Source organism: Thalassophryne amazonica, chromosome 3, assembly GCF_902500255.1.
Source record: "Thalassophryne amazonica chromosome 3, fThaAma1.1, whole genome shotgun sequence".
In the NCBI taxonomy this organism is placed as follows: domain Eukaryota; kingdom Metazoa; phylum Chordata; class Actinopteri; order Batrachoidiformes; family Batrachoididae; genus Thalassophryne; species Thalassophryne amazonica.
This window is the reverse complement of record NC_047105.1, coordinates 102,936,941-102,949,006: the sequence shown is the minus strand read 5'-3', so window position 1 is coordinate 102,949,006 and position 12,066 is coordinate 102,936,941. Positions and strand designations below refer to the sequence as shown.

General features: G+C 38.6%; 1 protein-coding gene across 3 annotated transcripts in view; it reads right to left on the bottom strand.

Annotated features, from left to right (window-relative positions):
- Positions 1-12,066, bottom strand: part of sfmbt1 (Scm like with four mbt domains 1) — a 63,461-nt gene that overhangs the window by 7,592 nt on the left and 43,803 nt on the right. For all 3 annotated transcript variants that reach the window (XM_034167186.1, XM_034167185.1, XM_034167187.1), the window contains exons 16-20: positions 10,153-10,262; positions 9,634-9,809; positions 9,211-9,234; positions 6,752-6,930; positions 2,484-2,708 (exon numbers count right to left, since the gene is read on the bottom strand). In XM_034167186.1, coding sequence (XP_034023077.1) covers positions 2,484-2,708; positions 6,752-6,930; positions 9,211-9,234; positions 9,634-9,809; positions 10,153-10,262 — 714 coding nt within the window. The remainder of the gene's footprint in view (positions 1-2,483; positions 2,709-6,751; positions 6,931-9,210; positions 9,235-9,633; positions 9,810-10,152; positions 10,263-12,066) is intronic.

Below are 12,066 nucleotides of genomic sequence, written 5' to 3'. Positions count from 1 at the left end.
GTTTTAGCATTTTATCCGGATATTCCACTGTTAAAGGAGATTTTTTTAATGAAAGACGTGCGGACGGATTGCAGCGTCGGCTCGCAGCCGCCGCGACACTCCGCCACAGGAAAAACACCTCTGTTGGAAGCCTTAAGGACAAGTTGGAACATGTCCAGCTGTTAAACAATTTCTCATATACTCACTCCACTGAAAGCCATCAAAAGCCGCCTGGATTTTACAAATGGTTATCAACACGGAGGTGTTTTTCCTGTGCCGCCGCACCGCGCCGGCTGCGTCCCGACGCGCGGACCCATCCGCACGTCTTTCATTAAAAAAATCTCCTTTAACAGTGGAATATCCGGATAAAATGCTGAAACCGACTTCTTCTGAAACTTCTCTGTTCTCTCACGACGTCCTGGATCAATAGAGCCTGAAATGTGGAGGTTTTCAGCTTGAAACAGGCTGACGATGGCGCCTGAGAGCGCTGCGCGACGTCTCGCACCATGGGAAGTCCTTAAAGCGACAGTATCACCTCAAAATCTCTCATCAGCCGTTAAAATTTTCACTGAAAACCAGCTTAATTTTTCGAACCGTGTCCACTTCGATGTGTCTCACAGGTTTAGAAAAAATTTTGATCAAACAAAGCACCAGTCTCTCAGCAACTTCTCAGACAAAGGAATTCCGACGAGGGGCTGGACGACTCCTCCCACAAGGAGTGCTCACAGGCGAATGACGTCACCGACAGGCGTGGAAAAACTCACGCATGCGCACGAGGGTTCAAGCATGTCTGACATAAAAACATATGAATGAAATCCATATAATTTTTCAAAAAAATAAAAAGGACCTATACTTTATTGACAGCCCTCGTATTTTCAGATGTTGTTCAAAATCAGGCGCTTATGTGGATACGTTTTCGCCAGGCTGTTATGATGAATTGGTCCGGAACGCGTATCACATTTATTACAAACCAGAAAGCAAAAAAACACGATTAGAAAAGCCAAGTTGGACATGAACGTACTCCATAAATATCTGAACAACATCAGAAAAAAAAAAAGATTGAAAGCTTACCAGCCAGCCATTCTCCCTCTCTTGCACACAGAATATGCAATATGGATACATTAAGGTGGGAGCTTGGTCCCCACACGCATAAGTCATAAAATTTCTGACCAATCAGATGTGTTGTTTATCATTTTTTATTTTATCGATTTATTAATGATCAAAAAAAAAAAAAAAAACTCATAAGAAGGGTGGGAAATGCATGTTTTTAGTATGTTTTATCAGATAAAATAAGAATTCTTTTTAAGATTGGCTGAAAGCTGCAGTCCTCACGCAAACAGATGATTTCAAATATTAAAACCATTCACACAAGGAGTAAATTAATCTTACCCATTACATCATTTCAGTTGACGATAACATATCCACAAAAAGCATCCTGATTTTGGAAAACAATGCCTGAAAATACAGTTCCTGGTCATGGCTAAAGAAACATAGCATTTTAAAAGAAGTCCCTCTGTGGTTTTTCTGCTCCCAGTTTCTGAGCCTGAACCAGGCAGGGGGACTGATCAGGCGGGGCTGGGGGAACCGATCAGGCTGCAACACCAGTGCTTCGCACCACAACAAGACAATTAACTTATTTTAAAAGATGTAAGCGTCACAGCGCCTCATTCATTCACGTCAGCATTCAACACAGCCATCAGTCAGTAATTCTGCACTCTGCACTCAATGAAAATAAATCCCATGATCCACCAAGACAAAAATAAAATAATGTTAAATGACTGTTTTGTCTCCATGTAGAGAAGAGACGCTGTGTGACAGCTTCCGTGCGCTCAACAACGTGCTTGTCAATATTTATGTGTCCCACCTGCTAAACAAAAGGGTTCTGCCGGTGGTAGAAATGCAAACCAAGCCAGACTTAACTGGTCCGACCTGCAGCATGCCGTGCAGTACCGACCCGGACCACTCGGTGGAAACGGGACTGTCAGTATATGCTAGATAAATCATCAAGGTGTGACAGCTGCATAATTTATTAGACGTATACCCGCATATGCCAGCATTTTTAATATGGTTAGCATATGCTAGCTGAATGGTCAAGATGTGACAGGGCCCTAAGATGGTTCGTCGGTACAACTAACTACACAGAAAGTCATTATCTCAGACATTTGACATAAAATTCTCAGAACAGACAGACACTCAATGGAAAAGTGCTAGCAGCCTCTGCTCACCCACATTAGCTGTGGTAATAGAACGTAGCGCTGTGATTGGTCAAACTCCTCTTTTTCTTTTCGGCACACAGACTTGCAGCATGCATGCAGCATAACTGGTCAATAATTCATGTGAGCCTTTTTTAAATGTATTTATTTATTTTTTGTCATACTTTTGAGTGATAAATTGTACCAGGATACATTGTCTGGTATGAAAAAATTCATACAAGTTGGCGGGTCTTCATACTTTTCAAATTTGCCAGCAGGTTTTGGGGTTTAAATGCTTAATTTTACAATTACCTTTGGTGAAGGAGGTCTGTTCTCATCATCAGAGAAGGAGGGTGAGCGGGGTTTCCGTCGGCGGCGTGTAGGCCTGGGTGTTGCTGGTGGAGAGGCTGACGGTGTGGTGGGCTGGGACTTTCCAACTGACTGTTCAGAATCATCCTGGAGATCATCCTGCAGCTCAGAGCCAGAGTCATCACTCAAGGAGTCATCCTCATCGAGATCTTCTTCCTCTCCACTGCCCTGTGAGAAATGTTGCACCTAGTGGTTAAAGTGGGATTTGACAGGTAGAGGGACCCTAAAATCGAATGTGGCAGTGCAGCGAGGGCAAAAAAATAACATATCTCAAATTCTGTATTGCACATAACTGTATCCGAGCAGCACAGTAGCTTAGTGGTTGGCCCTGTTGTCTCACAGCAAGAAGGTCATGGGATGGCTTGCCACTTGATCCTTTCTAAGTGGAGTTTACATGTCCTGTCTGTGTTTGTGAGGTGTCATAACAACGAATCAATCCGTCGCTCTGTGAGGCATCATAACATCTGATCGGTTAGCGCTCAGGGCGGTGTTAGACGAATCAATCACTCCGTGCGGTGTCATAAAAGATCAATCAGTCACTGATTGCCTGGTTCACATGGCAAGATAATTAGGCCGATATCTGACCCAATCTTCCCCTTCCCAGAATCTTAAGGACGCCCCGACAATCGTGATGACACTAAATATAATCTTATCAGATATTCCTGCCGGTGTGGTGTGTTAAGAAGGACATGAGGACCTAAATGATATATATATATATATATATATATATATATATATCCACGTGTGTGGTCTCAGGTTTTGGAACTCTACAGATAATTTTAAAATCATGTGGTTGACAACAGTGTGATATAACAGGTCGCCAGTAGTGGCAGTGTTCTATGCATTTTGATGCTGGTTATATCACACGGCCTGAATCATAATTTAACAGACTTTTCGGCTTTTGGAGAAGCAACCTGGGCTTCTTCTGGCATTTTTACATAAAACAAACACAATAACAATGTCTATAAACCCAGAGAATATATTCACAAGAGTTTTAGGAACAATATACAAAGTTTACTGCTGTTGTCCGTGTGGAGCCTGATCAGAGCGTCTCAAATGCATTTCTTCAAAATTAGTGCATTACTTTAAAACAAACATATCTGATATTTTCACTTTATAAAACTTCAGATGTGGATGTTAATTTAAATAACTTGTCCGAAATTAGTTTGGTTAAAATTTTAACCACAAGTTAAAACTGTATGCCTCTGGATGACTTGGGTGATATTGCCAGTGTGTCAGTATGGGGTCAAAAGAAATGAGCTTTTTGCTTTTCTGTAACCAGTTCTCCTTTGCCTGCAGAGGATACAGCAGGTTCTTCTAGAACTAGCTCTTCTCTGTAGAGGATAGAATTGTGCATCTACAAAAAGCTACGTCTGCAAAAATGTTAGCGGTCTAAAAATTATCAGACCAAAACTTATCAGCAAATAATTGGTCCAATGATGGTTTGCAAAGTTATCTGAAAAGCTAATCCGATAATGAAAACATTATCTTTGATAATTAGCGGTTAGCTTTTTAGATAACGGCTAACCAAAAAGTTAGCTTTGATAACCATTAATCAGATAACTCAAAAGTTATCTTTTATAACGATAAACTGCTAAAAAAAATCATCTTTATTACAGATAACCGATAACTATTAGTACTAATTTGGACATAGCCACATCAGTTTACGCTGTCGGCATCTGATAAACCAGTTTCACTTTAAGCGCCGCAGGGGCTGCTGGGTACATTCAAGGATCACAAACACAAAAAACACACGAAAAATGAATAATTAAAAAAATAAAACCCCAAACACTGTCATCATCTTTCAAAAGCAGTAAAACACAGTATTAGAAGTCACAGTTTATCTCGGTATTAGATATACCGTCATTTATGAGCTAAAAGCTGACGCTTTTTCACACGCTTTGAACCCTGCAGCTTAAAAGAAATACATCCATTAATGCATTGACTGGCAGAATAAAATACATGAAGTAAATAAAAATTCTTACCCATTAGGTTCAGTAGGATTCATCTGAATAAATAATCCACATAAAGTGTTGGGGTTTTTTAATCCAAAACAGTGTCTAAACGTGAAGAAACGTCCCTCCCTCTGTACACACAGCTGCGCAGTGAGAGCTCCACTCCCACACCAAGTATTGGCGATTAAATTACAGCCACAAAGAAATAAAATAAAATAATGTTAAAATGAATCTGTTTTGTCTTTGTGTCGAGTGGACAAGTCACTGTAACATCCAAAGTGAACCTGAACTACACTACCCACAATGCTCCCTGTGTCAAGCGGCCAATCACTTTTGCACTTAATGATGACGTCATCAGCAAGCAACAGGCAGCCAGTCTGCTAAAAACAAAACAAATGGACTAAAATGTTTGATTTTAGGGTTTACAAACATTTTAGACCGTTAAACTTTACCAGCAAATAATGTTATCAGACTGAAAGTTATCTGAGCTAAATTTATCGAATTACAACCCCAATTCCAATAAAGTTGGGACGTTGTGTGAAATGTAAATAAAAACAGAATACAATGATATGCAAATCCTCTTCAACCTATATTTAATTGAATACACCACAAAAACAAGATATTTACTGTTCAAACTGATAAACTTTATTGTTTTTGTGCAAATATTTGCTCATTTTGAAATGGATGCCTGCAACACATTTCAAAAAAGCTGGGACAGTGGCACCAAAAGACTGGGAAAGTTGATGAATGCTCAAAGAACACCTGTTTGAAACATTCCACAGGTGAACAGGTTAATTAGAAACAGGTGAGTGTCTTGATTGGGTATAAAAGGAGCATCCCCAAAAGACTCAGCCGTTCACAAGCAAAGATGGGGCGAGGATCACCACTTTGTGAACAACTGCATGAAAAAATACTCCAACAGTTTAAGAACAATGTTTCTCAACGTTCAATTGCACGGGATTTAGGGATTCCATCATCTACAGTCCATAATATAATCAGAAGATTCAGAGAATCTGGAGAACTTTCTACACGTAAGTGGCAAGGCCGAAACCCAACACTGAATGCCCGTGATCTTCAATCCCTCAGGCGGCACAGCATTAAAAACCGACATCATTGTGTAAAGGATCTTATCACGTGGGCTCAGGAACACTTCAGAAAACCATTGTCAGTTAACACAGATTGAAGTGTAAGTTAAAACTCTACCATGTAAAGCGAAAGCCATACATCAACAACATCCAGAAACGCCGCCGCTTTCTCTGGGCCCGAGCTCATTTGAAATGGACAGACGCAAAGTGGAAAAGTGTGCTATGGTTTGATGGATCCACATTTCAAAGTGTTTTTAGAAATCATGGACATTGTGTCCTCCGGACAAAAGAGGAAAAACACCATCCAGATTGTTACCAGCGCAAAGTTCAAAAGCCAGCATCTGTGATGGTATGAGGTGCGTTAGTGTCCATGGCATGGGCAACTTACACATCTGTGATGGCACCATCAACGCTGAAAGGTACATCCAGGTTTTGGAGCAACACATGCTGCCATTTTTTTTTTCTTACTGTCTTTTTCAGGGATGTCCCTGCTTATTTCAGCAAGACAATGCCAAGCCACATTCTGCACGTGTTACAACAGCGTGGCTTCAAAGTAAAAGAGTGCGGGTACTAGACTGGCCTGCCTGTAGTCCAGACCTGTCGCCCATTGAAAATGTGTGGCGCATTATGAAGAGCAAAATATGACAATGGAGACCCCGGACTGTTGAACAACTGAAGTTGTACATCAAGCAAGAATGGGAAAGAATTCCACCTACAAAGCTTCAACAATTAGTGTCCTCAGTTCCCAAACACTTATTGAGTGTTGTTAGAAGGAAAGGTGATGTAACACAGTGGTAAACATACCACTGTCCCAGCTTTTTTGAAATGTGTTGCAGGCATCCATTTCAAAATCAGCAAATATTTGCACAAAAACAGCAAAGTTTATCAGTTTGAACATTGAACACACCACAAAGACAAGATATTTAATTGAATATAGGTTGAAGAGGATTTGCAAATCGATGTATTCTGTTTTATTTACATTTTACACAACATCCCAACTTCACTGGAAATGGGGTTGTAGATAAGCTGAAATCCAGCGACATCTGTCAATAAAAATGTGCATCTTCCAGCTCTGGCTCCCTCATATCGATCACCATAATTGCAACCAGACACTAGCGTTGTGTAAACATGGGTAGCTGCTGGGAAATGTTATGCCTGTATGAAGTGGTACCTGTGGAGACCCAGCAGGTGTGTTGTCCAATGACGCTGAAGAACGTCTCTTCTTGTGGACAAAAAGCTGCTTCCTTCTCTTCCTCCTCCTTCCTCTTCTTTTTATTCCGCTTTCCATATTGGCGTTGCCCCCAACTGGTCGACCAACACGCTTACTCTTCTTCTTTCCATTATAATATGCTAGTAACAAAACAGGCTTACTGTGTGATGTTGTGCTTTGTAATTGGCATTTTTCTTTAACCAGTTAAACAACCACAGCATGTTTTTTAAATTATAGTATATTATAATTAAAGTACATCCTACTAGAATTCAATTAGTCACTGTGTGTTTGTTGGCTGAACACAAAACCACCTTGTCCAACTGGTTTGTCTGCATATGTATGTGTTTTTACCAGGGGATTGTCCATCTAACTTCACAATATTAAAACACTTTTTTTAAAGAAGCTGAGAAGTTACATTTAATTTACAAAAGTATTGACGGATCAGTTAATAATAACAATAATAATAATAATAATATGAAGAAGGTCATGATCCCATAACTTCCTCTGCTTAAAAATTAAGAATTAAAACCATACAAAAACCATGACATAACTGTGTTAGTTGAGCAGAGGTTAACGACACAGCTAATGACCAATAGAACAGCAAAATGGTAACAATAATTCAGAAGTACTGTGGAGCACTAATGTGAAGCAAGCTAGTAAACTTGCCCTGATAATATTCTGTTGAAAATGGCAGCCATGATTGCTGCAGTTTGGTGGAAAATATTAACCATTGTCAGAGCAAAATTTCTCAACTGTGGATTTATATTGAGCAAAATGTGGTATCATTTTTAGCTCAGCACTATTATCTAGTCAAAAAGATAAGGAAATCTATTCTATCCTGGGAGAATCATCCAAAACAATTTTTTGAGGTCTACACACCCAGTTCACAGCTGAAGTTCAAACAGCAGTGCCGCACAATTTCTTAGCACCCCAGCTGAGAAAAACAGTGCAAAACTGATATCAATGTTCAAAATAAATAAATAAATCCTTACGGAAGAAAATGTATCCTTTCAATGACAGCAACATACAGTGCAACAGTACAGTATTCACAGCACGTCACGTTTTCCACATTTTATGTTACAGCCTTATTCCAAAATGGAGTACTCACAACATCCCATAATGACAACGTGAAAAAAGTTTGTTTTTTGTTTTGGCAAATTTATTTAAAACAAAACAAACAAACAAACACAAACTAAGATCTCATATACATAAGTATTCACACCCTTTGCTCAACACTTTGTTGATGCACCTTTGGCAGCAATTACAGCCTCATGTCTTCTTGAATATGATGCCACAAGGGTGGCCCACCTATCTTTGGGCAGTTTTGCCCATTCCACCTTGCAGCACTTTATATGTAGACAGGTGTGTGGCTTTCCAAATCATATTCAACAGAATTTTCCTCAGGTGGACTCCAATTAAGCTGTAGAAACATCTCATTGGAAACAGGATCCACCTGAGCTCAATGATGAGCTTCATGGCAAAGAGTGTGAATATTTACATACATGTGATTTCTTAATCTTTTGTTTTTTTACTTTTAATAAATTTGCAAAAAAAAAAAAAAAAAAAAAATCAGATTGTCATGGGGTACTGTGTGTAGAATTGAGGAAAAAATTTTTTTTTTATCCATTTTAGGAATAAGGCTGTAACATAAAATGTGGAAAAAGTGAAGGACTGTGAATACTTCCCAGATCCACTGTATTAACAGTTTACGTTCTCAGCACTTCCGTTCAGATGATAATGTTTGCCAAATCTTTATACACCCAAGAGAAATTGATAAATTCTTCAGAGACTGTGTGGTAACTGCATGACAGTAACAGAATTATAAAATGATTTAGCCAATGTGCTGTATATCAGCTTGATGATGTTCAATCAAGTCATGCTAATTGCAAAGAAATCACAGGAATGTTGGCTGCAATGTGGTGTGTGTGTGTGTGTGCGCGTGTGTGTGAGAGAGAAAATGGTACCAAAATTAGATAATGTAGAAACATTCTGTGTAAAAAAAGACAAACAAACTAGTTTTAAATTTTCATTTATCAAAATGTCACATTATTATTTTTTTCCCCAGTTCTACTGCCTGCATCACCAGGATTTTTTTTTCCAGATCTGCCTAAATTATATAGAAGATGAAAACATGAATCTGATTTCTTAATCTCCCTTTGCTGCTGAAGAGTTGCCCTTTAATAACAGTTCCCAGGTAAAAACACACGCCGACCAAGTTTGAAATCTGTCAAACTCACAGTGGTGGAGGAAATGCCAAACAGACTAACTCAAATTATAGTAGGACAGAAAGAGAGGGAATTTAGCATTATTACCTAGTTTTTGAAATGTAATACTGAATCAAAATGTCAAAGTCAATAAATATTTTTTAAACATTCATTTTCTACATGATAAATGTTGATAAATGTAGGGTAATAGCATACCTATGTGGAGGTTTTGTGTACTGTCTGGTGTGATTTGAAGGTTTAACAGAAAAAAAGACAAGAGTGTAACCATTAGTCTGCTGTTATCAAATTCCATCAGTTCTTTCACCACAACAGCAACTAAATATATCAACATGACCATCAGAAAATTCTTCAGGCCACTTTCTGAACCGATTTGTAAAACACACCTGCTTTCTAATCATTTCTATTCACATGCAGCACAAATGAAAGAGACAGGCCTCCAAATAAATGAGTTGAATTAGCTTTTTTTTTTTAAATCAACAAAAGCAGATGAAAGTCACACCTGACAACTGTGCAAATTTCTACACTAATAAAAAATAATGATCTGATTTAGACAGTTTTAGTCTCACTGGTAAACAGTCATTCTGTGATGACTTTGTCAAGGGTGGAAAGTACACTTACTGTATTTGGTTTTGGTGAGGACAGAGCAGTTCTCTGAGCAGTGCTCCACAACCATGCGAGGCCCAAACAGGTTTGGGCAGCACTGGAGCTTAATGCAAGTTTTCCTGCAGAAGTCTGCCACACGATCTGCAGTGCGAACTATTTCCACAGTGGCCCTGTAACTCTTCCCCTTATACCTGACAAATTAAAAAGAATCAAAGCTGAACTGTAATAGAGTCATTATAAAGTGATTAGAAATAAAACAAATGAATATGGACTAAAATAAGATATAAAGTGTGAAAGAGCATACTGTTACAACTGCAATGTTTATCCTAAAATAAGTGATGATAAAGCATTGCATTAATGGCGTATCAGGCACTTCTGTTAGAATATAGTCTTTGATTTCACTACATTTGGGTTTTAAGTGCATTTTCAATTCACCACTTGTCTGAAAAACAGAGCAGCTGTGAACACTTGTAATATTCATATTCCTCTCCTAAAGAGGTCGGAGTTTCAGGATTAAATATCGTTTCCTCTCACTTGGCTTTGAGAGTCTCTCCATGGCCTTGCCAGCGGCTCTCCTGATCCAGCTGCAGCTCTCTCAGCACACGGCTCGGCTTGTATGCAGAGTTTATCAGCAACGTCAGTACCTGGATGCACCACATCCACAGAAAGAAAGACTTAAAGGGTACGTGGCAGGCTGAAATGTAACTCCTTTATATAATTTGTGGACTGCCACAATATTAATTTCACAACGTAAATAAGCAGGAGAGCAGCAAATTCAGTTAGTCTGTACATTTAATTTGACAGCATGTGTCACTGAACACTGAACAACAATAGTTTCTTTGGAAGTATTACTTCCAAAGAAACTAATTCTCTCCAAAACAGATTGGGGATCATCACCATTAGCTGAAGCTGTCTATGACTCAGCACCACAAATGTTGGTCTGCATGTCTATCAAATGCAAATCCATTTGCATATCTCACAGTCAGTCATATACACATCAATGTATAAAGGATTAAAAAGTGTTTTTTTCTTTTAGTTACTCTGCATTTATTACCTCCACCAAGAAGGTTATGGTTGTGGTGTTGCTTGTCTGTCTTACAGCTAAATTACACAAAAACTACCAGATTTTTTAATTTTTTTTTAACTTGGTGAAAAAGTGGATTATGGCTCAAGGAAATAACCTTTGGCATGAATCCATTACATGTAATGTAATGGTAGATTCATTCATTCAGCAAATGTTTGAATGTTTCTGATGTGTGACAAGAAATATATATCTTAAAATTAGAGGTGCACCGATCAGGATTTTTTAGGCCGATCACCAATCACTGAAATTTTGATCTGCCGATACCGATCAAGGCCGATACCGATCAAGTACACATTTGGATCATGCCCAAAATAAGAATATGGGTCTAATGTATAGGACTATGTTCGCATTAAAACTTAATGATGAAAACAAAAAACATGCATTCAAATAAAGACACTAGAATAAACTGCCAACTTTTGTTTTATTACACTGACTTTGTTCTACCAGCAAGCTGTTTTTTTCCATGTTTCATGTTGCTCAGGTTACAGCCTACAGAGAATATGATGAGAACGTAAAATACAGCCCTCATTCTATGGGGTTAAAATTGTCTCAATATTTGTAAATGCACACAGGGTGATCTACAAATAATCATTGATTTGCAAATGTGTTCAGATATCCACAAATGCAAATAATGTATTTGTAACTTGTAAAATGGTCTTTGCAAATAATGTATTTGCAAATATAAAACTTAAATTGTAAAAAAAAAAAAAAAAAAAAAAAAAAAAAAAAATTACATTTGTAAAACTGGAAATTGTATTTGTGAATTGAGTTTCAGCATTTGTGGATCACCAATTACACGCATTCATTGCTTTCCTGTGTGACGTAATTTTGAGACATTCTTTTCGCGAAATCCACACATTCAAAAGCAAATGCCTACTGATTCACAAATACACTCACACACACTGGATAGCCACTAGATAGCAGTGTGGTTCCATTCATTACACAGCAGTCTATTTAGATCTCTCAGAGCCATTTGACTCATTTTGACTTCTGATATGAGCTGGACAGACATGGACTACATTAGATGATGGCGACTGCTCTCCTTGTCCGTCCAGCTCATATCAGAAGTCAAAATGAGTTTACGTCACAGAGGAAAGCGTGTCATGACAGGACCAAGCGCTCCCTGCGCTACTGCCTGCACTGTTGTGATCGGTCCTTTTGCCGATTACCGATCAAGGCGTGATCGCCCGATAATGATCGGTGCCCGATCAATCGGTGCACCTCTACTTAAAATATCAAGAAATATGAAACAGCATTGTGCTATTTTCTTTGATTACTTGATAGTTAAAGCATTTTAAAGTTATTTAAACTTGAGACTTTTCTTGTAGTTATGCAGTAACAAAAAACTGTAGCTTTTTTGGGGG